This window comes from Chlorocebus sabaeus, chromosome 8, assembly GCF_047675955.1.
Source record: "Chlorocebus sabaeus isolate Y175 chromosome 8, mChlSab1.0.hap1, whole genome shotgun sequence".
Lineage (NCBI taxonomy): Eukaryota > Metazoa > Chordata > Mammalia > Primates > Cercopithecidae > Chlorocebus > Chlorocebus sabaeus.
The window spans coordinates 124,149,235-124,176,235 of NC_132911.1; the positions used below are offsets into that span (position 1 = coordinate 124,149,235).

The window sequence follows — 27,001 nt, forward strand, 5'->3', positions numbered from 1 at the left end:
ACAAATACAGGAAAGAAACAGACCTAAGTGGATATGTGGAAGCAACAGAAAAGAAACTTTTATTACTTTGTACATTACTATTTTCTTTTGGCTCCATTTATTGTTTATTTAGAAAAAGAAAAAAAGATTAAAAATAACCTGTATATGTGCCAATTTTAGATAGAATAATTGATTTTTATCATCTGCACTCATATTTCAATATAATTTGATGTGTGTTACAGCTAAACCCACTAAAACAGTACATGTTAGAACAGGGTTACTTTGTAAGAGGCCTTCCTATTACTTTTATTCTCTCATCAAATCAGACTACAAAGCCTCGTTACATGCAAAAGCTAATGGGATACCATATGCATTTTCCATCTATTTTCTATTTTCTGTCAGTGTTAAAACTTTATGTTTTTGAGAGGTCATTTAAATATATATAAATATACATATAAACATATTTATATAAACGTATATATATTTATGTTGCTAAAATTAAAAGCAATTAAAAATTTAGTTCCTTAGTCACAAAAGCCACACATTTCAAGTGGTCAGTTGACATGTGGCTAGTGGCTACCACATTTGACAGTGCAGACACAGAACATTTCCATCACAGCAAAAATTTCTACCAGACAGCACTGATTTAGTTTTAGCGTTTAAATTTTTCAATGTTTTAAAAGTTGTAAATTGAAACTGACAATGTTAAGACTATCTTTTCTGGATAAGCAAGTAATTATATCCTCTGAATATCATCGTAAAGGCAATTTTATTGTATTAGTAGTGTTACGTGGCATTTGATTCTCATGTTTCTAAAAAATTTAGTTGTATTTATTTGAATTACTAAGTTGGCATTTTAAAAATTTACCCTATTAGAAAATGCAAACTCCACATTCAAATTTTAAAAAGTTAGAAAATGTGAAAAGATTATAAGCTAACAGGGAGGAAAAACGACATACAAATGTACGTAAACAAAGAAATACACGTGAAACAACACATACATGCAAAAAAGTAATTCTAGCTGTATAGACATTAAGTATAAGTTTTAAGAAATTCAGAAAGTAAAAAAGATAGAACAAGATAAAGTTAGTAAATATTGAAGACCTTCCTCATATAATCTATATCCCAGGGCACGTGCCATTTGTGTCACAGAACTAACTTATTAATTATAGGAAGGGGGAAAATCAAATAGAGGAACCATGTTAGAAGAAAACATAAGGACATAGAACCTCTTAAAGTTGCTAAAACATATGACAGAGAGAAAAAGAACATAAGAAAAGGGCTAAATCGATATATTTATTTGAAATTAGAATAATCTACATCATTATGAAAAATTTTAAATATTCAACAAACTATCACCTATTTAACTAGTAAATATTATCATATTTCACAAATTTCAATTCTGTACTAATAATCAGAAAGCTGCATTGTGAAACAAATTCTCTGATAGGCCACACACAGTAAGAACTGATAAGCAAATTATGTCTACTGGCAGAGGCCTACTATTCCAGACAAACACTTAGTATTTGAATTAAAAGTAAATGTTTAAATTAAAAGTAAATAATAAATATCTTCCTTGACAAGACATTCTTCTTCAAAATATAGTAAAAATTAAGACTTAAAAAATTAAAATCCTTTAATGAGGTAATAATCCAAATGGATTTAACTCTGAAATATTTCCTAAGCCTTCCTCAAACATTTTACAATCCATTTCAATTATTGCTTATAAACAATGATTTGAAACAATTTCTACAAGTGTTACCTAATACCAAATTTTTAACATGAACGTCATACTATACTGCCTCCTAGTGTACAGTTAAGATAAAACAGAAACTTTCATTTTAACATTTCAAATATTTATAAAGTATTAAAAATATAATTTATTGTAACAGCTATGATATATATTATCAGGAGCCCTCATAACTTTTAATACTATTATATACAAAGCATATTGATATTCAAAGTATAATACTTTGACCTGTAAGGCTTAAAAACACACTAGTTAAAAAAAAATTAAATATTTCCTAAGAAGCAAACTCTGAGCATACTTTTATAAAACAGATATAAACAATACTAAATAAATAGTAAATCATGAAACTTCTAAATGGTATGTCAGGCCTTATTATAATAAAATATCCTTCCCCCCAGCCTTACCAAGAAAATTTTAGGCAGTACTACACCAAACAAATGGTTGTATCCTGACAATAGATATTTATTTTTATTATTTAAGGGAAACAAAAAAATGATATTTTTAGGTCTAACATTTTGCTAATTTATTAATGTACTGCAGTAAAAAGACAAAATAGTCTCTAATAGGAAAAAAATGCTATCTAACCTATGAGTGAAGTTGAAAGGTTAGTTCTATCAATAGTTAAAGGAAAAATAAATCTTAAAACAACAGGAGACTTTGCCTTTAGCAATATTGGTGACTAATGTATGAATTAGAACCTCTCCCAGTATCATACACAACACAAAGCAATAAACATTAGTGAAGTTAATTAATATTGTTTATAAAAAAATCTTTTAAAGTATGAAAACTGACATCACAAGGCTTTGAGGCCCCAAATTCATCCTTCTTGTGGGGATGAAGATCCTGTAAGTCTAAAGTTTAGCTCAAAAACATCTCAGGTTGTTATAGCCCCATGTAGTTGCCATAAGCTAAGTGAATCCTTTTTGAGGAAAGCCATTTTTAACACAGGTCTTAAAGAATTCCCAGAGATGAAGTTTCAAGGTACATGAGCCTACCAAGTAAGTATACTGAGCAGATATTACAAATTGTGGACCTACAAAGGCCACAAATATGAGAATCAGATATAAATGCTAAGAATTATGTTTAATATGCATAAAGAAATGTAAGAGTGGACCAAAACACGATAAAGAAACAGAAGACTATTGAAACTGATCAAGAAATTTGAAAAAGAACCAAATAATAAAACTTCAAGAAACGGAAAAAAGGTAATTGCAATTAGGACCTCAGAAAAAGGTTAATCAGATTAGACACAGGTGAAAAGATACAGAACTGGAACACAGATCTGAAGAAATTACTGAGAATGCCCCACAGAGACAGTGAGACATGAAGTATGAAAGAGAGGTACTGAATCATGTACAATAAAATGCAACTGTCTCCTCTTATTATAACCAGATTTCCAAAGGGAAGAAACAGAGAATAAAGAGACCCAATATTCGAAGATTTAAGAGCTAACACATTTCCAGAACCGAAGACACCAGTCCTCAAACGAAATAAATAAGACTGTAGTAGGAAGATATGAAAACCAAAGACAATGAAAAGGTCTTAAAGGTATCCAGAAAAAAAAGACAAGAGTACACATAAAGAAATAATTAAATCGACATCTGATTTATAAAAGCAATAATAGAAGCTAAATTCCAATTGAATAATAGCTTCAAAAAGCTGAGAGAAAAAAAATAATGGAATAATGGTTATCTTAGAATTCCATTTATAGCAAAAGTATCTTTCAAGAATGAAACCAAAAATAAAGAAAACAGTTTCAGACAAAAAAGGTGAGTTCAGTATTAAGAGAATGTGGCTAGAAGAATGCCAGTAAGAGGTACTTCAAGGAAAAGGAAACTGATACTAGAAGGCAGGCTGGGTTACAAGAAGAGATTGTAATAAAAGAAAATTTAAAAAAATCAGTAACAGAATAAAACAATAACAAGAATGTTCAATCGGAAGAGTTTTTTAAAATCCTGAACAAAGAAAGCATGTAGATTGGGAGGGAGAGTGCTAGTTAAAAATCTTCTAAGGGCTTTCATTGATTTGGAAGGAAGGTAAAAATACTGATGATCCTTAGACCTATAATAAATCAATTCAACCAATCCAAAAGAAGGCAAGAAAGAAGAGAAAATCCAGCTACATGATGTTTACAATAAAAACATCTATAACAGAGTAACTCAGTAAAGTTTAAACAATGAAATACATGAGGCAAACACTAATCAAAAGTCAGCTAATGGAGCTATCTTAATATCAGAACAAACAGACACATTATTGGCGATGAAGAGGATCAGTACATATTGACCCTGATCAATTGTTGAGAAAGATTACAATTCCAATCTTAAATTCATCTAACACTAAACTTTCAAAATATATAAGGCAAAAATTGACAGGAAAAAAACATAAGAAAAATAAATAAAACATAAACAAGCAGAGTGCCTACAGTCCTAGCTGTTTGGGAGGCCAAAATAGGAAGATTGCTTGAGCTCAGGAATTTGAGTCCAGCCTGGGCAACATAGCAAGACCCTGTCTTTAAAAACATAAACTAAAAATAGAATAAAGTCTGAGTGTGGTGGCTCTCGCCTTTAATTCCAGCACTTGGGAGGCTGAGGTGGGAGGACGGCTTGAGCCCATGAGTTTGAGACAAGCTTGGGCAACATAGGAAAACCTGGTCTCCACAAAAAATAAAAAGTTTTAGCAGGGTGTGGTGGTGCGTACCTGTAGTCCCAGCTACTTGAGAGGCTGAGGTGGGAAGATCCCTTGAGCCCAGGAGTTTGAGGCTGCAGTGAGCTATCATTGTGCCACTGTGCTCTAGCCTGGGTGACAGAGTGAGGCCCTGCCTCCAGAAAAATAAATAAATAAAGAAATAATAAAATAAAATGAAAGTAGTTATGTTTTCAAGAACTTTACTATTTTTTCCAGAATAAAATGGACAGATCTGTAAGAAGAAATTAATAAATCTACAATTGGGATGTTAATAAATAAAAATAAACTCAGATAATATTCAAGTTAACAAAAAAAGTCAGAATACAAGAACACACTTAGCATGTTTGAAAATATATGTATACACATGCATACATATATCTCTCTCCTTTCCAAGGCATTTCAGCAAACTCATCATATACTAGGTGATTATGCAGGTATCAAAATTTAAAAAGAAAAACATCAGAATTCTTCAACTAAATGCAAAACGTAATACATTAGCAATTAGAAAATACATAGAGTTGAATAATAAAAATAATACTTATCAAAACTTGTGTGATACAGCTAAAGTGAAGAATTTATATCCTTGTATGCTGACTATATTAAAAGAGAAGGGAGACTGACAAAACAGTGTCTAAATTGGTCGTTCCAAAGATGATTAATAAAAAATACAAGAAACTTACTGCCACTGGATCCCTCAGGTGAAGCTGAGCAGCTGTTACTTGTCTAAATCCACCTGGGTAGCTGTTAAAAGGAGCAAAGACATTAAGACTGGGCATAGGCTGATACGATATTCTTAAACTGATTATTCTTTTATAAGAAAACTATTTTAATAAATTGTTTCTGGAAACTATGCTGTTCATTAGTGTTTTCAAAATTAAGTAGTAATCTACGCTCTTTGAAATGCTATTCTCTTAAATGGTCAACTACCATTACATCATAAAAAGTTCTACTTCTTGGAAAAATGTATTGGCATAAGTATATTTCTATATGAATTGTAACTTATTAATTCACTCACTCATTACGGGGCAGTTTATTACTACTTGATTTAACAAAGAAATAGAAACAAGCCAGAATATTTCATGTTCCTTACCAAATTAGATAAACTGTATAAACTACAGGTTAGGTCTGGGGAAAATGTTGGTAGTCCACTTGGCTCTGAAGTCAAGTTCATACTTTAGACAGCCAGTAATCATGTTTCCTCTTAGCAGTTTGTAAAGGTCTCTAAGTGCTACATATTGGCTCTAAGTAATATAATATTTCATTGTGCTCAGATCAATTATTCTTTATAAAATGAAAAAAGTGGCAATTACAAAATATACATTGAATAGTATTGGAGGCAGCTTAGCTTCCAGATACCCCAGATGCAGGAATGGAATCTAGGTTTTGTCAGTGACCCCCAGTGTAATATCAGGCAGCTCATTTTACCTCTCTGCTTATAATTTCACTCATATGAATAAATATTATCTACCTCACAAGATTTCTGGGTCAAATGAAAAAATATTTCTGAAAGGGACTGGGAAATTTAAAACAAAAACAATACATATATAGATGTAAGGTTCTATTATCCTAAATAGATAAATAAAGTCCAAACGATTTTAAGAAAGGGGGAAGAAATTGGAAAGTCAGTGTGGAATCTGCAAAAAACCTCAAGATTACCTAAATGTGATTCTTTCCACATGTTCCCTTCAATAAAATTTGAAAATATTTTAAAGGTGATTTAAGAAAACACGTTTTAGGAATAAAACTTATCAAAGTTAGAAGTTTGCTGAGAAAGGTAGTTTTAAAATTGATATTCTCTTTTTTCATGGAATCTCAGTTTTAGAAAAAGAAATGCCTGTCTAGACTTCTATTCCTACATTCTTTCTCTCCATGGAAAAAAATGTTTTGCAATTTCTATGCTAAAAGATGATGTTTCTAGTTTGAAAACTGAGATGGCAAATTCTAAAACATACCATTTACAATATATTTGAGAAGTTTGGACTTTATTCTGAAGTATTTGGAAAGCTAATGTAAAATTTTGAGTGGAGGATGACTTGAGTAATGCAACACTCAATTGATTTTTACTAGTAAGAAAATAACTACACTCTTTCCTCCAGTATGGGATGGAGTAAGAGAACATTTGTTTTAAATGCTAGCCAAGGGCTTTTCATTGAAATTAATTCAGTAAACACTGAATGTGTATCATGCTGGGACTGGGGACACAGATAAATATGACAAAATCCTGTCCTATTTAAAATTGAAAAATTCTATTGATACAACTAGTAGTAAGTTGTATCTCTAATTCATGACAATGTATTTTAGACGACTAAAGACTTAGATGTGAAAGTTCAAAGTGCACGCACACCCAATTCAACTAACTCCTAAAAAATTAGAAGTAAATGTTTACAAAAATCTGAACAAGAAAGAATTTCTGAGACGGAAAACAGAAGAAATTACAAAGGAAAAGGCATCCAATAATATAAAATTAAATAACTATACAGTAAATAACATAAAAATTTTGTTAAAAGTAAAAAATAAAATAGTGGATTAATAATCTTAATAGATAAAATGTTCATAGAAAGTGATAAAGTAACACTGAAACTTCATTATTATGCAAGTGTAAATATTCAGCTATATCAAAAGACAACAGCCTTATTTTTAAAGATAATACTGTGTCCGCACAGATTTGGGATAACAAACATTTGTATGCTCTTCTATGGCTTAGTAAACTCATGATTGAAAATATCTATCAAAAGACCTATAAATGACCATTCTTTTGATCTTGAAATACATTTCACTTCCAGAGATTTTAAAGAATCCTACATATATGAAAAAAATCACTGGACAAAGACATCACAGGATACAAAATCAATGTGCAAAAATCACTAGCAAAAAATCACTAACATTCCTAGACACTAGCAAGAGTCAAGCGCAGAGTCAAATCAGGAATGTATTCCTGTTCACAGCTGCCACAGAAAGAATAAAATACTGAGGAATACAGCCAATTAGGGAGGTGAAAGATTTCTACAAGGAGAACTACAAACTACTGTCCAAAGAAACCAGAGATGAAGGCTGGGTATGGTGGCTCATGCCTGTAATCCCAGTACTGTGGGAGGCTGAGGTGTGAGAACTGCTTGAGCCCACAAGTTCAAGAAAAGCCTAGACAACACAGTGAGCCCCCATCTCAAGAGAAAAAACTTTTTTAAAGTTAATAATAAAAAGAAATCAGAGATGACAGAAACAAATGGAAAAACATTCCATGCTCATGGATAGGAAGAATCAATATTGTTAAAATGGCCATACTGCCCAAAGTTTATAGATTCAATGCTATTCCTATTAAATTATCACTGAGATTCTTCACAGGACTAGAAAACAAATTTCAAAATTCATATGAAACCAAAGAAGAGCCCGAATAGCCAAGGCAATCCTAAACAAAAAGAACAAAGCTGGAGGCATCACGCTACCCAGCTTCAAACTATACTACAGGTCTGTAGTAACCAAAACAGCATGGTACTGGTTAAAAAAAAAAAAAAAAAAGATACATAAACCAGTGGATCAAAACAGATAACCCAGAAATAAGACCACACACCTACAACTATTTGATCTTCGACAAACCTGGCCAAAAAAGCAATGGAGAAAGGATTCCCTGTTCAATAAATGGTGCTGGGAGAACTGGCTAGCCATATGCGGAAGATTGAAATTGGACCCCTTCCTTATACCACATACAAAAATAACTCAGGATGGATTCCAGACTTAAATGTAAAACCCAAAACTATAAAAACCCTGGAAGACAATCTAGGCAATACCATTAAGAACAAAGGCATGGGCAAAGATTTCATGACAAAGATGCAAACTGCAGTTGCAACAAAAGCATAAATCGACAGATGGGACGTAATTAAACTAAAGAGCTTCTGCACAACAAAAGAAACAGAATAAACAGACACCTACAGAATGAGAGAAAATTTTTGCAAACTATGCATCTGATAAAGGTCTAGTATCCAGCATCATAAGGAACTTAAATTTACAAGAAGAAATAACAAACCCCATCAAAAAGTGGGCAAAAGACAGGAACATACACTTTTCAAAAGAAGACATACATGTGGCCAACAATCGTGGAAAAAAAGCTCAAAATCATTGATCATTAGAGAAACGCAAATCAAAACCACAATGAGATGCCATCTCACACCAGTGAGAATGGCTATTATTAAAAAGTCAAAAAATAACAGATGCTGGCAAGGCTGTAGAGAAAAAGGAATGCTTTTACGTTGTTGGTGGGAGTTTTACACTGTTGGTGGGAGTGTTCAACCACTGTGGAAAACAGTGTGGCGATTCCTCAAAGTCCTAAAGACAGAAATACCATTTGACCCAGCCATCCCATTACTAGGTACACACCCTAAGGAATATAAATTGTTCTATTATGAAGACACATCCACATGTGTGTTCACTGCAGCACTATTCATTATAGTAAAGACATGGAATTAACCTACATGCCCATCAAAGGTAGACTGGATAAAGAAAATGTAGTACATATATACCATGAAATACTACATAGCCATAAAAAAAGAACAAGATCATGTCCTTTGCAGCCACATGGATGCAGCTGGAGGCCATTATTCTAAGCAAACTAACACAAGAACAGAAAACCAAATACTGCATATTTTCACTTATAAGTGGGTGCTCAATGATGAGAATACAATAATACATAGAGGGGAACAACACACACTGGGGCCTAATGGAGGGTGGATGCTGGGAGTAGAGAGAGGAAAATAACTAATGGGTACTAGGCTTAATACCTGGGTGATGAAATAACCTGTACAACAAATCCCCATGACACAAGTTTACCTATGTAACAAACTTCACATGTAACTGAACTTAAAAGTTAAAAAAAAAAAAAAAAAAAGAATTGAAAAAAAAGATGTTTATCAGCCTGTATAAAAGCCAAAATTTTCATTTCAAAAAACAGAACAATGATCAAGTATCATAAATCATTTTGTGCACTACTACTTAGTAACCAAAAATAATACTTACAAAAAGGTTCTTTGAGAATTTTCTATTAAGTGAAAAAGAATATAAACTTGTATATACAGTTATCCCTCTCCATCTGTTGAGGACTAGTTCCAGGACCTCCTGAGGATACCAAACTCCAGGGATGTTCATATTCCTGATATAAAATGGTGTAGTAATTGCATATAACCTACACATATCCTCTTGTATACTTTAAATCATCTCTAGATTACTTATAATACCCAATATAATGTAAATGCTATGTAAATAGCTGTTATGCTGTATTGTTTAGGGAATAATGACAAGAAAAATGTTTGTACATGTTCAGTATTGATGCAATTAAAAAAAAAAAATTACAGTCCGGGTGCAGTGGCTCAAGCCTGTAATCACAGCACTTTGGGAGGCCAAGGCAGGCGGATCACCTGAGGTCAGGAGTTCGAGACCAGTCTAGCCAACATGGAGAAACCCTGTCCCTACTAAAAATACAAAAATTAGCTGGGCATGGTGGTGCACACCTGTAGTCCCAGTTACTCAGGAGGCTGAGGCAGCAGAATTGCTTGAACCTGGGAGGCGGACGTTGCAGTGAGACAAGATCATACCACTGCACTCCAGCCTGGGTGACAGAGCAAGACTCCATCTCAAGAAACAAAACAAAACAAAAATTTTACATTTCCACAATGTGGAATCCATAGATATGGAGGGCTGATTGTATATTAAAATGTTAACTCATGGGATCAGGAGTGAATTTTACTTGCCTCTTTAAACTTCTCTATATTTTCTAAAATTAGTATATCCTAAAAATTTTACAACTAGCAAGCTAAATTTTGAATATGTAATTGTAATATAGTGTTATGAGCATAATAAAGTAGTATGTCCAAAGTGTAAGTGAACAGTCAACAGAAACAAAAAGCAATCAACTCTTTGAGTGATGAGGAAATAGAAAAGGTATCCCAGAAAATGTGACATCTGAGCCCATTTTTAATGGATAAATAGGAGAAGTCCTCACTGTCAGGGAACAACATGTGCAAAGGCAGAAAGGAATGAAATAGCAATATGTTGTCTAAGAAGAACTATGAAGCAGCAGTGGGAACTGGTTTCCAATGACTTGTAAAGGAGTTTGAATTTTCATCTATCAGTGAGAAAGCACTACTGACAGGGACACTACCAGCTGACGTACACATCATGGTAGCTGTTCACTATTGGCTATGCTGTTATTTTCCTTCATTTGCACTAATACTACATATTATTGCTATAGTAATTTCCATAGTATTTTGTGTCAATACTTCCCTTTATGCTTTTATCACATTATGTTATTCTGACTTTTAATATTTCTTTCCCAATTACCTCCCAATTTTGTAGAACTTGGTTTATACACAGAGATTTGCCAATAGCTGACATTACTAAAGATGGATGTAAATTCAGTTTTGTTAACTTATATAAAGATTTCATGAATGTATTTTAAGGGGAGGAATGGGCAAAGGCTGGCTCAAAGAAGCAAAACAGTTGTTCCAAATATTTAAGATGCACTTGGGGCAAGAGATGAAAAGAAACGAATGGGAACATCAAAGGCGAAGATGCATTTGGAAATAAAATAGTGATTTTGATCAAGAATAAAAAATCAACATTTCTAACCATAACTTGGGTAATAGTATAGAAAGTATACTTAATTAAATGTGCACATGACCTGAAACTGTGGATTAACTAATACGTAAGATGATAAAATCAGGATCTTAAAAGGCTGGAGATAAAATTTAACACGGAGTAAACTTAAGGTCTTGCAATTGAATTAAATTACAACTAAAGCACACAGGAAGGAGGAGACATGATTCAACAGGAGTATATCTGAAAAACAGGAGTTTTAGCTGACAGTAAACTCAAACACAGAAATACTATGGCCTTGAAGAAAAGTTCTACTGCAACAGAAGACTGCCTAACTGAAAAATGGAGGAGAGTCACGCTGTATTTGGAAACCAACAGAACACACCCAGGTGAGTGTATTTACTTAAGAGCGATACTGACAAACAAGATTTTATCTAGAGAAGAGTGACCATTCCTTAAACGTCTTGTTAACTTTCAGGTGTTTGGGATGGTTCTGAAAACAGCAGTAAGTTGAATTATAGGAAGCAGAAATACAGAAGTAAAAGAGTGACTAAAACATGAGATTAATCTTGTTCACAGGTTATATGAAACACTTCTAGGATAAACAAATACTATCAGGTAATAACTACATTTGGTATAGTTGTGTGGTTTTTAAAAATTGAGTAAATTATATACATGGCATGAGTAAAATTAGTAATAATGCCGATTCTTAAAAATATCTTTTTTCTTTTAAGAAAGAACAACTATATTCTTAAAGTGATATATTTTAACTACCTGCTTTCCCTGACAATAGCATTATCTTACCCAGTATGCGAAGAGTATACTTTTTGTTCCCATTTGTTTCCAGAAAATGCAATGTGTCTTGTGTTCATTATAACAACATGATCCCCACAGTCACCTAGATTTTAAAAAGAAACAAGATTTTGTATGAAAAATACAAACCTTAAGAAAAAGTGTCCTTGGTTATTTATAAAGCCTAAGTTCAAACAACGTATTAAAAAATAAAAAGCAAGTCACAGTGCAACATCAAAAATCCTTGAATAGACTTCTGTTACTTTTTAATATAACATCTAAGTAGAGAAAGAGTTGGCTGGCCATTTGGAAAATCTCAACACTGCAAAGTAAAAGAAATTTAATAAGGGTGCCAATAACAACAATACATCTTTTAAAGGCAAATTACTGTTATTACTCTTCCAATTAATAATTACACTTCAGTAAAAATGTTTGTATTAAGTGCCTTTAAATGTCTGATACAAAATTTCCCTGAAAAATAGCCAAGAAAATGAAAACAATATGTATATAGACATAAAAAAGCATGTTTAACCTATAGGTAAATTGAAAACAAACATAAAACATTACAATTGATTATCATTTTTTGCAAATTTAGAGAGCAGACTGCTATGATCTTATTAACTACCATGGAAAGGTTTTTTTCCAACTATGTTTATAGTAAATTTAAACTGCTACTCTCAACTATGACTACACAAACATATTTGACAGGACAGATGACCTGAAAATCAAAATATGTGTATCTGCACTCATTTTCTATCCCTAAGTTTGGCTGTTCATCTGAAAACAAGCTAAAAAGTTAACATGTACATTTTCAAATGACTTACTATATATGACAAAATCAAGTAATCAGAAACATTTATAAAACACCTATTCTACTAATAGAAAAAAACAAACCTGAAGATATTCTAGAAGCTTAAGAAAAAAAAACACTAAAAATAAGAAACACAAGTACAATATATATGTAAACTAAAGATTTTAGGATTCTATGCAGAGCTCTAAATTTGAATGGCAGAATTTTCAGAGACGTTCATAGTCTATATAGGAAAAGAATAAAGAAAAGAAAATAAGGCAAGTGGGTTTTCATCACTAGAGTGAAAGGAAATTCAGAGGTATGAATGAAAGACCTGGAAAGCTTGCTGTTATTAGATGGAAAAGAATAGTCTGACAATATTTAATTAAATGATTGAGGTTCTGAAAAGTGACATCCTGTTGGCTATTGAGGCAGTCGGGCAAATGCAGCAGAAGAGTAAATAAAGAAGGTGAGAAGATAACCAGACAGCCTCAAAAAACGATGAAATTACTTTAGCTCACATTCAGACATTTACAGCAGAAGATTAAGTGATTTGCAAAGGCTCACACACTAAGTTACCTAATAACCAGTATAGGCTCTTTCCATAACATCTATTTGGAGGAAAAAATTGAATCTTTAAACTTTCCACTAAAACTGAATTTACTTTTAAATTGTTAAGTTTTAAATACAGGTAAAGCATCTTGAGCCACTCAAAAAGTATTTATAGAGAGCAAAAAAATCTTTCATGGGGCATTAGACAGATTGCCACAAAGCAACTGAAAATCATATTCTTTCAGTTCTAAGATATCACATCTAATCTAGGAAAAATTGTTCTTCCTCAATAATATATGCCAAATCTCTAGTAAATTCATTCTAAGAAGCATTTCTCTACTAACGCTAAACAAAAACTAACCAGCAATTAAATACACGCTTTTAACTGTATTTCATTAACACTAAAGTCAGTATTAATGTAAGACTGTAACCCTGGATATAGCACAATTGTTTCTGTCTAAATTTCTATTAAGTTAAATAGTTTCATTTTACAATTTTTAACTTAAAGCTGCACATTTATGTACCAAATGTAAATAAATCATAGCTCTAGTGCTTGATCAAGAGATGTTCTGAAGAGAAATTAAGTTGAAAAATAGTATAATAGTAAATAATTTTTAGAAATAGGAATTGTGAGTTTATTTATAAAAATTCTAATCTTAAACTTCTAACTTTATCTGACTCCTCAGTATAACACTAGGTGCTAAATTAAATGGCCAAATACATTCAAACTAATTCAAACAAAGTGAAAACTCAACAGCTTCATGTCACAAAACCTAAAGTCTCAGGTAGGTTACACCATCAGGGGCACCTCTTAGTCCTATACCGTCTCAATGTTTTGGCCCATCTTCTCCCTTAAGCCAGAATTAAGTCATAATTTTTCCTCAAAATTGCCTGGGAGGAAAGGAAGTAATATTTATTCAATATCTTCTACTTTCAAAGCACTGAGCTAGGCATTTTATAGTCACTTTTAACACTCAAAGTCTCACAACTATTGTGTTAGGTAAAGCTAATGTACTCCCTCTGCCTGCCACTTTTACTATTTAATAATGTTTAATGAGAAAACAGTCAGAGGTTAAACTCAGCTAAAATGATATGTCTAATAAGTGGTAAAGTTAAGCTTCAAACACAACTCTAGTAAAACTTCAAAGGCAGATCTTACATGTCTGCCACAACCAGATGGCAAAAAGTGGTAGTTATAATGCCATAAGGAGGCAATGATATCATTCACTAATCAATTACGTATTCTTTTCTGCTAAATTCTAAGATCTCAGAAGTCCTTCTCAGCAAACCACTGACAGGTTACAGTTATTTGCCATCTTTGTACTTCCCTATGTACCAACTCCTTCGTTAGGGATTCAAGGAGACCTAGAGTATAGGATAACTTTTTGTAGCCTTATTTACCAGTTTTTCCAACACTACTGTCTGTGCCAAGTAAGCCATGCTATTTAGGTTGGTGCAAAAGTAACTGCAGTTTTTGCAACTGAAATAACGAACTCTACTTTGTTCTAGCATTTGTATAATTTTTTTGGTCCTAGATCCCTGCTGCAGACTCATATAGATCCCTCATATATAATTATAGATCCCTCATATAGAGTTACTAGACACAGTAAGTGTTTACGAAAATCCCTAGTGTTCGTTTTTAACCATGTTTGAAATATTCAGATTCCATGCAAGGGCAGATTCAGATAGAGACACCAATTTGCTTGCTGGGAGTCTCCAGCTCTTTTAAAATTTACTTTATAACCCTTTTCCATTGATGAACAAATCCACTTGCTATGTATTACATACTTACTAATGCCATGTATCATTCTCGATGCTGGGGATATAACAATGAATGTAACTGAAAAACTTTTTATTTTTTTAAACTTTTATTTTAGGTTCAGGGGTAAATGTACAGGTGTGTTATACAGGTAAATTGCATGTGGGTTGAATATACAGATTATTTTGTCACCGAGGCAATAAGCAGAGCACCCAATAGGTAGTTTTTTGATCCTCACCCTCCTCCCACTCTCCACCCTCAAGTAGTTGTCTATTGTTCCCTTTGTGCCCATGAGTACCCAATGTTTAACTCCCACTTATAAGTGAGAACATGCAGTATTTGGTTTTCTGTTCCTGTGTTAGTTTACTTAGGATAATGGCCTCCAGCTCCATCCAAGTTGCTGCAAAGGACATGATCTCATTTTTTAATGACTCTACAGTGTTCTATGGTGTATATGTACCACATTTTCTTTATCCAGTCTACCACTGATGGGCACTTACATTGATGCCATATCTTTGCTATTATGAATAGTGCTAAAATGAACTGTAGATGCTTTAAGTTCTTTCAGAAATCACCTAATTGCTTTCTAGAATGACTGAACTAATTTGCACGCCCACCAGCAGTGTATAAGCATGGCCTTTTCTCCTTAGCCTTGCCAACGTCTATTATTTTTTGACCTTTTAGTGATAGCCATTCTGACTGGTGTGAGATGGTATCTCATTGTGGTTTTGACTTACATTTCTCTAATCATTAGCGATATGGGCATTTTTTCATTTGCTTGTTGACTGTATGTATGTCTTCTTTTGAAAAGTGTCTCTTTATGTATGTCCTTTGCTCACTTTTTAACGGGGTGGTTTTTTGCTTGTAAACTTAAGTTCCTTACAGAGAAATTCTTGTTAATAAATCTTATGCTCTAGTGGAAAAGCCAGATAATAAACAAACAAATAAATGAATATGCAATATGCCAGGAGCTGATGAACATGGGAAGATAAAGAGTAATAGGGTGGAGAGATTATTAATTGGTACAGGTTTTTCATGAACTTAATTTTCATTTCTCTGGGATAATGTCCAAGAGAAATGAAACTGCTGTGCTATATAGTAAGCTCATGTTTAGTTTTAGAAGAAACTGCCATATTCTTTTCCAGAGTTGCTGTACCATGTTACATTTCTACCAGCAATGCATCAGTAATCCAGTTTCTATGCAACCTCATCAGCACTTGTCACTATTTTTTATATTAGCTATTTTGATAGTTGTGTAGTATTATCTCACTGTGGGTTTAATTTGCATTTCCCTAATGGCTACTTATATTGAACATCTTTTCATGTACTTATCTGCCATCTGTTCATGTATTCTGCCCACAGTCTAATTAAATTGTTTGATTTTACTGTTGAGTTTTGAAAGTTCTTTATATATTTTAGATATGACTTTTGTTGATGATGTAGTTTGCAAATATTTTCTTCCAGTCTGTAGCTTGTTTTTTTCCCCTTTATAGGGTTGAATCCTTCCTTATAAGCTGTTTGCTTTAGCATAGTGGTTTTTAAAGTGCAGGTGATTCAGTCTTAGGCTTCTAAAAGGTGACTCAAGGCACAAGGATCTAGGTTCTTCTTCCTTCAACTAGGACAGTACTGCTTTTATTTATTGGGTTTCCTTGAAGATTTAGTTTGAGAAATGTTTGAAAAATAGTTATTCTGAATTAGTGATAAACAACAAAGTTTGGCTTTGGCCTTTATGTTTGTTTCTAAGTTTGGAAGGACAAATGTCCCACTGGCTACTTCGGTGTTATTTTTGGCATCCCTGAACTTGTGCACAGCCAAGGTGATGAATGATCATATAGGTTACCATAAAATCTGCTGAATGTATAGATACTGTAACACGAACAAGGCATACTGTTTAATTTATTGACAATATCAATATAGTCACTTCCAAAGGAGATACGTATTCTAGATATAACCTGAAGCAAAAATCTACTTCAGTGCTCTGTAGGATGATATTCTAGGAGTGAGGTGAAGTATAAATGTACAATTTAGATTGCAAAATTAAAATGCTGTGATATTAACATTTGAATTACATTTATACATTTAACTGAATAGTAAAAGAAAAATATGTTAGCTAAGCAACTTTAAGAAGAGCATCATAAACTTACAAGGCAGAATACTACAGATTAGATTTAGATCATAAATCTGATCTCTGTTGAATTGTTTGGTATATTAGCATTCATAACATTAATCTTTATAAACTGAGTGCAACTTTTATTTCATTCAATGCAGAACAGAAATATTTTAACATAATCTAATTTTAGCAAAGCTAAAGAAAGGTTTTCCTCTGCTTCCTTTAAATACTCCTATAGTCCTCAATGAATTAATCAGTTGGCAGTGAAAGGAGTAGAATCCTCATAAAGAATAAGTCATACTCCACTAATCACCACATATAACCTTTCTTTTCATTTATCAGAAACATGTTCGAAAAGTTCCCAAGTCCCAAATTCAAGAGGGCAGCTCTAGAAGGAGGGATTCCTTTACTAGCTCCACATCCTTTCTACCTTAACCCACATTTTCCATAAAAAATAACCTTATAATGAAAAGTCAATTTCCACAACACTTCACAAACATCCATTTCACAAACAAGGTAGTTTAAATACTGTATACATTATGTTCAGATACATTATTTGTTAATTTTTACAATCATTCCTAGAACAATGATCATTTGTAATATTATTAACTGTAGGTCAATTTTCAAAAAAATATATTTATAGTGATTATGAGCCCATAATATCTGCTCAATAAATGTTTATTAAACCACTAAATGTTAGAATGAACTCTTAAAACACAACATATTTATAAACTGAAAATTGCTTGCAATTTAAGTTTTGATTTTAGTGACATCTTGTGGACACAAGAAGTTTTGCTAATATATTACATATTAAATACAGCGAAACATGCCCAGGCAAGGTGGCTCATATGTGTAATTCCAGCACTCTGTGAGGCTGAGGTGAGTGGATTGCTTGAGTTTAGGAGTTTAAGACCAGCTTGTGCAACATTGTGAAACCCCGTCTCTACAAAAACTACAAAAAACTTAGCTGGATATGATGGTGCATGCCTATAGTCCCAGCTACCTGGGAGGCTCAGAAGGTGGAGGTTGCAGTGAGCTGTGATGGCTCCATTGCACTGCAGCCTGAGTGGCAGAGTAAGACCCTGTCTCAAAACACATAGTGAAACAAAAATGCAATTCAGTCTTTAAAAAGTAAGTTTCTACTTTCACAGAAACCTAATAGGCAGCCACAACAGCTCTTCTGGTATCCTAGCAGAATGCCTATTCATCCATATTTAAGATACACTTTTGCAATGACGACCTGGTAATAAGGAAGCAGAACTTTGAGTGGACAGATAGTGCTATATTTGGAGATGGAAATTAGGTGACTGCTACTAATTGCACTTTTCTTCAAATTTTGTATTATTTGCATTTCTGCAGAGACAACCTATCTCATTTATTATCTGCTGATACCATCGCTAAGGAAAAAAGCAGCAGGAATACTCAATACAAGTGGTTAAGTATCACCAGAGTGAAGTGGAATGGGGAATTTCCTACATGAGAAACAGGTGCCTAAGTTCTAGTCCCAGTTGTACTATAATATAGCTGAATAGCAATGAAATCCTGATTTTAGTTTACTCGACTGTCAATGAAGAGATGAGGTGGCTAAACAAAATATCTAAAGTCCTAAGGAATTAAACAACCATATGAATTGGTAATTCTCTATTTTTCTGGTCTGCCAAAAAAGATTTTTAAAGTAAACAGGTTTATAAGTTAAAGTGTAAGTTTCCTGATCACTTTTTACTTTCAAAATACAGTTGACCTCATTATTCATAGATTCCATATTTACAAATTTGCCTACTTGTTAAAATTTGTTACCCAAAAATCAATACTCATAGTGCTTTTGCAGTCATTGATGGACATGCTCAGAGTGGAAATAAATTTGTGTTATTTGATGCACATGTTCCCATCTGAGGCTGAATAAGGCGATGCTCTGCCTTCTTTCACCTTTCATAAAATAAACAAGCATCCTTTTCATTTTCTATGTAGTGCTATGTTTCTGGCATCTGTGGACTTTTCTCAGTGATTTCACTGTTTAAAATATCCCCCAAGCTTGTTATACTGAGTGCATTTAGTGTTCCTAAATATAAGAAGGCTGTGTTGTTGCCTTATAGAGATAATATGTGTGTTAGATAAGCTTGTTATACTGCTGTTGGTCACGAGTTCAGTGTTAAGATGTCTTTAAACAGAAACACACATAAAACAAAGTTATGTACTGATTGGTTGATGAAAATGCTGTGACCAGAGGGTCAGGGGAATCTAACTCCGTATCTCTCCCAGAAGCAATGGTTCAGTATTCACTAACCCAGTGTTCACAGGACAACCACAGGGAACAAGAACTGACTACTCACAAAACATCTGTTTGAAAGTGTCATTCCACAAATGATTTCTGGCAAGCATCTATGATGGGCCAGACATTGTACTGGGGGGTGCTTGAAAAACAAAGATTAACAAGACAAAACCTCAGATTCATATTATATACTCACAGATTTCAGAGTGTGGGTTTATTTTGATCTCACTGAAATTTTCATTAGGTAGAGAAAAAAGGTTAGAGCAGCATAAATCTTTGCTCTTGCCCAAATCAAATCATTTGGAATACCCTTCCTCTTAGCTCCACAGATCCAAAAATCTGACTTAGCTTCAACACCAGAGCCCTGACTAAAAGTATTTTCTTCATTTTCACAACTGGAATTCATAAATGCAAGCGTATTCACTTAACAAACATTTCTTACATTCCAATTATGTGTCAAGCACTATTACAGGTAATAGGGACACAGCTGTGTACAAAATAGGCAACATTTTTTGTGCTCTGGGAACTTACTCTAGTGAAGGAAGGTAGATAATAAACAGATACTTACATAACATTTCAGGTGATACATGAACACTTTTTTTTTAAAGCAAGGAAAAGGTATACAGAGTGAAAGGGTGAGCAGAGGAATCAGGGAAGGCCTCTCTCAGAATATAAATGCCTGAGCAGAAATCTGAAATACATGAAGAAATAAGCTATGCAGATATCTGGTAAAGAATATCTAGGCAGAGGGAACAGAGTGTGAAAAGGGCCTAAGGGCTGGGCGTGGTGGCTCAGGCCTGTAATCCTAGAACTTTCCGAGGCCAAGGTGGATGGATCACTTGCAGTCAGAAGTTCGACACCAGCCTGGCAACATGGTGAAACCCCGTCTCTACTAAAAGTACAAACTTAGTTGGGTGTGGTAGCATATGCCTGTAATCCCAGCTTCTCGGGAGGCTGAGGCAGGAGAAATGCTTGAATCCAGGAGGCGGAGGTTGCAGTGAGCCAAGATCGGGTCACTGCACTCTAGCCTGGGCAACAAAGTGAGACTCTGTCTCAAAAAAAAAAAAAAAGGGCATAAGGCAAAAATGTGCTTGGCAGGCAAGTTAATGGAACAGCACAGGCCTGAGTGGATTGACATAAATAATTAATTAAATAGTAAATAAATAAATAAAGGAAAGAAAGTCAGAAAGTTAACAGGGACCATATTATTTAAGTTCTTGTAGGACACACAGAAATTTCATTTGGAGAAGATAACTGTAGTTGATCTATGGAGAAAAAATTACATGAAAGCAATGGCAGAAGAAAACAGATCACAGTGAGACAGTTTTTGGAATAAAACAGGATAGAGTACAACAGTTTAAAATCAGAGTAGAGGGAGAGATGATGAGAGGTGCCAGAGTTCAGATATACTTTTTTCTAATATATTAAATATGTGTGTGTGTATGTATATATATATATATTTTTTATTTTTTTGGTTGAACAAAGAGGAGTTGCAGATAAGACAATGCCTTCACACCACAGCAACAAAAAGAATAGTGATGCTATTAATTGAGATGGAAAACTGGGAAGGAACAGGTTGGTTTGGGTGAAGTAGACAAGAAGCAAGACATCTCCAAATGGACTTATTCATTGGAGATGTCTACTAGACACCAGAAAAATTTGCTTAACAGAAATTTGTATATGTGAGTCTAGGATACAGGGAAGGGGTCAAAACTGGAGATTTAAATTTGGGAGGCATTAACATATAGATGATTTTTAGATACATGAGACATAATGCAATCATCTAAAGCATGGGGCCTTAGGCACTTCAAGGATTGGGCCCTGAGGCACTTCCAATTTTTGGTGAGAAGAGCATTGGAGAGTTTAGAAAGCTGAGGATAGCCAAGGGTACTAAGAAAGGGAGAAGAAACAGGGAAACAAGTGAATCCAGGGAAACAAGTGAAGAATGTGTTTCAAGAAGAAAGTTCTCTAGATGAAAATTAGCCTGGACTCCTCAAAAGCTTGAGAAGGAAATAAAAGAAGGATTATTCTAGATTAAGAGACTAAAGGAGCATAACAACCAAAGACAATACATAAACCTAGGTTGCATCCTGGTTCAAAAAAATAATAGCTATTAGAAACATACTTGGGACAACCAGAGAAATTTAAAAATGCACTGAACATTAGACCATCTAATTAAAGTACTGTTTATTTTCTTACGTGTGTCAATGGCATTTTGGTTACATAGAGAGTATCTTTATTTTTAGGATATGTATGCCGAAGTATTTTGGGGGAATTATAATGGCATCTGCAATGTATTTTCAAATGGTTTAATAAAAAATATATGATAAAATGTTAACAACTGTATTTAGGTGGAGAGTATAAAGAAATTCATTGTACTATTCTTTGACCTTTTCTGATAGTTTGAAACCTTTTATAAAAAAAGTAAGAAAAAAGCAAAGGACAAACAACTCAGTGGAAGAATTTGCAAAAGACATGCACAGACATTTCACAGAAGAGGAAGCTATAAATGCCAAGAAATGAAAAGATACTCAGCCAGCCGTGTTTGTCATCAGGAAAATGCAAATTGAAATCACAAAGCAAGCATTTTACATATCGGAATAGTCAAAATTAAGAAGAATGAACATATCAAGTGTTACTGAAGATGAGGAGTAACGGAAACTCTTGCATGCTACTGGCATGATAAAGACTCAATAATTTCTATGCACCTTAAAACCCAGTAATTCCTGTCCTTTGGGCATACCTTGGAAAAATTCTTCCATGTGTACTAGGAAAATGGCACAAGAATATTGATAGCAACATTAACGTAATATAACATAATGGCAAAAAAACTGGAAACAAACCAATGCTGAGTGTATTCATTTCACCATTATAATTGTTACTATGGATTATTTCCTATGAAATATCACATATTTTTATATACACATCTTTGTATGTTTAATATATTGCACAATAAAAGCTAAATAAAAATGTGATCAATTGCAGCAAATGCTGTTGACAAGTCAACCAGTATGAGGACTAAAAACTGACATCTGGATCTGGCCATGAAGTGCTGGGGTAAATGAGGTCTATCAAAAACTATCTGTAAGCAGAAATCTTCAAGAATGAAAACAACTTTTTAATTTTATTTTGGAAGAAGGATACAGAAAAGCAAGTCTATTAATCTTATTAGTGAAAATAAGCTTCCCATACCTAGCTAGCACCATATATTTTTCTAGGGGAAATGATTTTTTTAGAAGAGAGGACAAAATTATTTCCCTTAAAAACTCTTCATATGCACGTCATCATGTGAAAGGACACATATAAAAGTGAAAGTTTAAGTCATGGGGCAATTCAGGTTGTTTCTGAGTGTTAAAAGAAGGGCTATTAATAATTTTGCTGGACAGTGGCATAAAATATGCTTGTTCCGGGTAAACTGATCCATATGGTTTTCCCGTTAATAAGCCAAATTCAGTTTAGGGCGCCCGTATGGTTTCAGCAAGAATGGAATACAGGATCCTCAGGAAAAATAAAAAGGATCCTTAAACTCAGCCCTGTCAAACTTCACCAAGATTCTACTCCGGCATGAAAACTACAGTGGTTAATGACAGGTCTAAAATAATACTTACTCAGTGCATGGTACACAGGTTTATGTAATCCCTGAAGTCTTATTGATGCCATAGCGGCAAGTTTGCCAGGTGGCTGCATTTTCCCATCTAAGAGATACCATATTCTAGCAAAAGTGGCCCATTGCTTGGGGAAAAAAAAAAAAAGAGGAAAAAATAAAGATAGTTGTCATTAAAATGGAAATACAGTAATTAAATTTATTATATAATATCACATGTTTTCTACAATTAATGTCAATTTCTTTGAAAAATAACTCTATTGCTAAAGAATTTTTGTTTTCATTTCTATTTCTGGAAAAGAGGTTTTTTTTTTTTCTAATCATTCTGCAAAGACAAACACAGTAATTATTCCTGCCTGGTTTCCTGTTAGCAATATGACTTATATTTTGCTATAAATATCCCAAAGATATATTTCTCTTTACATTATGACTTTTTTTTTTTTTTTTTTGTATAACACATAATAGAATCTGGAAGGGCAATGAGAAGCTTGTAGGAAAGCAGAAGCTGTTTATGAAGGTCTTCAAAAACATTTACAGATTAGTAGGTACATTATATTGAAAGCTGAGTGGCCAATTGGAAACTGAAGATGATTCGGAAGTTCAGTTCCTGGGGAGAGTAAAATAGAACAGTGTAGTCGGGAAAGTACAGATGGATGATGTGGAATAAATTTCAACTTTAAAAAGTTGCCTGAAATAGTTATCTTTAGGTTACCTCAGGAATAGACCATTGTTTTTACAGTCGTCACCAATGTATTCAAATTCTTAAAAACTCTAGGCCAGAAAGATCTCCACCAGTTGCTTTCGCTATGCATATACACGAGAGGCTAAACAATGCTGGAAAAATAAAACGAGGCTAGCTGGTTTTATTTTAAATTACTTATCACAACTTCAAACTAATCTACATATAAGAAAAAGGCCAGTTTTTGTCCTCATCCATTGTAGACAAATAGTTTGATACTTTGACAGAAAAAAAAAACCAAAAAACTTTAATGAAAAAAATACAAATGCTGGACGATGTCAAATTGCTAAAAAAGTTTTTAAAAGTTTTATTTTACTTCCTGTATTTATCTCATCACAGACAGGCAACAAACAGTCCACGGAAGGAACCACACTTGGAGCGGCACTGGGTTAAGAGTCATCTTAGACCCATATAACCCAAACTAACTCCTATTCTTCCACCTGAAACCTGGTTCAATCTCAGCCTTCCCTATCTCAGTTGATGACACACCCTCCAGTTGTACAAACCAAAAATCCTTGGGGGTAATCCTTGTTTCTTCTTTTGCTGTTGGCCTATATTCAATCTTCAGGAAGTCCTATTGACTCCACCTTCAAACAAAACCTGACCACTTTCAATACACTCCACAGGATTTCCAGCGTGGTCTCTGCACCATCACGTCTCGCCTGGATTACTGTAATACCCTCCAAACATATTCTTTGCTTCTGTCCTCTACTAACCTCTATTTCTGAACAGTCTATTCTCAACCCAGCAGTCAGAGTGCTCCTTTTGACACCAGGTCAGATCACGTTACCCCTTGGATCAAAACCCTCCAATAGGTCCCCATTTTACTCAGTAAAAAACCAAAATATTACAACGGCCTACAGTGTCCTATGTGATCCACCTTATTACCTCTCCGACCTGCTCTCCTAATCCTCTTTCCCCCGCCCCACTCCCCAAAAAAAGGGCAGATTGAAAAGAAGAGGGGACGAGTAACAAACGAACGACATTAAGTGCTTGCCAGACTGACGACCCTCTTGTGCTTTAGCCGAGGGTCTCGGCTTCCCTGTCGCCCCAGCTTCACTACTTAATCTGCCGGAACCAACGCTCTCCTTCTGCCAGTATAATGAACCCCATCAAGCCACAAGAGTCCGAGCTCACCTGGGGCGCCCTAGAGAAACTAGACATGTTTCCCCACTAGCAAGACCGTCCGTCCTTCTCTTAGTAGCCAAGCTGGGTGACGCAGCCTTACTGGCCCGGCGGGAAACGCTAACATCCAAGCAGCACAGTTCCTAGCCCGTCCAGCACTTGTCGGCTTCTCCCTCTTCCTCGAGTTTCTTCCAGTCTTCCCCACGGCAGCAATTTCGTCATGAAAGGAGCAGATAATGCAGTTATTTAGGGAGTAACTCCCGAAAATAACTCGTTTGCTGGAAAACTGTGGAAACCCGACGGAGGACACAATTTCCAGCCGACCTAAATGAAGGGAACAGGAAGTGCGTCATAGCGCGCGTCTGTTTGGATGTGGGAGGCGATACCTGAAACTGGGGGGTGATCTCTGAGGAGATGGATCGGTACCTGCTGCTGGTGATCTGGGGGGAAGGAAAATTCCCGTCGGCGGCCAGTAGGGAGGCAGAACATGGGCCAGAGGTGTCGTCGGGTGAGGGTACTGAGAAGCAGCCGGGTAAGCGCTGGGATGAGAAAGGGCGGGAACGGCTTGTGGAGCGGGGAAGAAGTTTGAGTTTGTGATAAAGTTCTGCTGGAGAGGGATCAATATGTAGTTGTCCCACGAAGCTGGGACTCTATCTGGGATAGAGTTAATGAGGGCTGCAAAAATAGCATCTTCATGGAAAAACAGGGACAAATTTGTGGATGCAAGATTCCAGCCCTTAGAAGTTCTTGGCATAGTAAATATTTAACTTAATAAATTTTCTATGCCTTAGTAATGGAATTTCCTGGTTTTTGGATATATATATGCATTTATTATTTCTGCCCCTGTGTTTCACATGCAGATAATACAGACAGGAACAAGATGGAGAAATATCTTGCTGTACTAGAATTTACGTCTAATGGGAGGAGATATCCCACATATAAACTAAGTTTTAAAAACAAATGATGAATTTTAAATGATTTTAATTGTTTGCGATTGCACTGCTTTTTGGTGCACCCGCCTAGATTCAATATTGCATTCTATGTATTCATTTGTTTCGATCGAACAACCATTTTGAGGAGTAGATGTATGTGGTTGTGTATAAGATATTGTGACAGAATTTCCCTTCTCTTTAAAGTTATTCTTTTGAGGGGAATTTTGCATTTGTGCTAACTGGCTGGCAGGTACAGATCGGGAGCCTTTTCTATTTTCTCTGCTTGCTTTAGATTTACTGTATCAAAACTTGAACAGATCTTGAGTAGCGTGTAGTACTTTTATGTACAACGTACTGGTCTTGACAGCCTCTGATGGTGAAACTGGAGTAAGTTAGATTATGTAAGTCTGGCGCCCTTTGACTTATTCTGTCTTTTCTTTTTCAGACTTCACTGCAGCAAATGTTTATCACCTCTTGAAAAAAAGCATTAGTGCTTCAATTAATCCAGAAGATAGTACTTTCCCTGGCAAGTATAATAAACTCTTTTCTCTGGCACAGCATTTGTACTGGAAATTAACTTAATTAATTTGGACCCTAAGGAATACAAGGAAATACTTTACTGTGTACAAGGCACTGAGTTACAGAGGTAACTGAAGGAGTACAAAACTGAATAATAGATTACTCCTTTCTTCTTGATGCTTGAGTATAATAAAGTTATGAAAAGTATTCTAGGTTCTCAGCTTGAGTTTTGCTTCTTTTATGAAATTTTCTTGCCTATCTTAGTTCTGTATAAGTAAGGGGAATGTGGCTTTATGAGGATGGTTTTATCCTAAGTAAAAATATGTAAATAATGCTCCCACACTGATTTCCTTACCATTTATTTATTTCTGTTCTTAGCTGTTACTGATTCTCTTAACAGTACTTAATAATTACTAAACACAATCACTTCTTATCTGCTTTGACTTTTTGAAGTATTTTGCTTTTTTGACCAACCTTTACTTTGTAAAAATCTTTCCTCCTTTAGCTTCTATTGGCATTATACAAATGCATTTACTGACTTTGATAGTTATCTTTTTTTTTTATTCCCTCTTCTTGTCCTTTACTGGAGAATGTCCTTTAAACGTGCTGAAAATGGAGATGCCAAAACAGACCAATACCTAAAAACTGAAGGAAGTTTCTGTCGGTGCAAGGAAGGGTCTGCTCCTTCTGATAAATTTGTAGTTCCTGTGACTGTACAATCTGCACCTTTCTCTTCTTTCATTAGAGAACTTCTTGTCTCTTGGTGTCAGCTAATACTGTTGGGGAATGATTTCTAATATGTGTATGTTGCCCT

The 27,001-nt window shown here is 34.5% G+C and overlaps 2 protein-coding genes across 3 annotated transcripts in view; one reads left to right on the top strand and one right to left on the bottom strand.

The window, feature by feature from the left end:
* MRPL13 (mitochondrial ribosomal protein L13) overlaps positions 1-24,974 on the bottom strand; it is a 49,493-nt gene extending 24,519 nt beyond the window's left edge. The window contains exons 1-4 of the mRNA XM_008001451.3: positions 24,749-24,974; positions 22,877-23,000; positions 11,801-11,894; positions 5,095-5,155 (exon numbers count right to left, since the gene is read on the bottom strand). Coding sequence (XP_007999642.1) covers positions 5,095-5,155; positions 11,801-11,894; positions 22,877-23,000; positions 24,749-24,775 — 306 coding nt within the window. The 5' untranslated portion in view covers positions 24,776-24,974. The remainder of the gene's footprint in view (positions 1-5,094; positions 5,156-11,800; positions 11,895-22,876; positions 23,001-24,748) is intronic.
* Positions 24,975-25,058: 84 nt separating this feature from the next.
* MTBP (MDM2 binding protein) overlaps positions 25,059-27,001 on the top strand; it is a 78,050-nt gene continuing 76,107 nt past the window's right edge. For both annotated transcript variants that reach the window (XM_008001448.3, XM_008001450.3), the window contains exons 1-2: positions 25,059-25,268; positions 26,114-26,194. In XM_008001448.3, the coding sequence (XP_007999639.3) occupies positions 25,151-25,268; positions 26,114-26,194 (199 nt within the window). In that variant the 5' untranslated portion in view covers positions 25,059-25,150. The remainder of the gene's footprint in view (positions 25,269-26,113; positions 26,195-27,001) is intronic.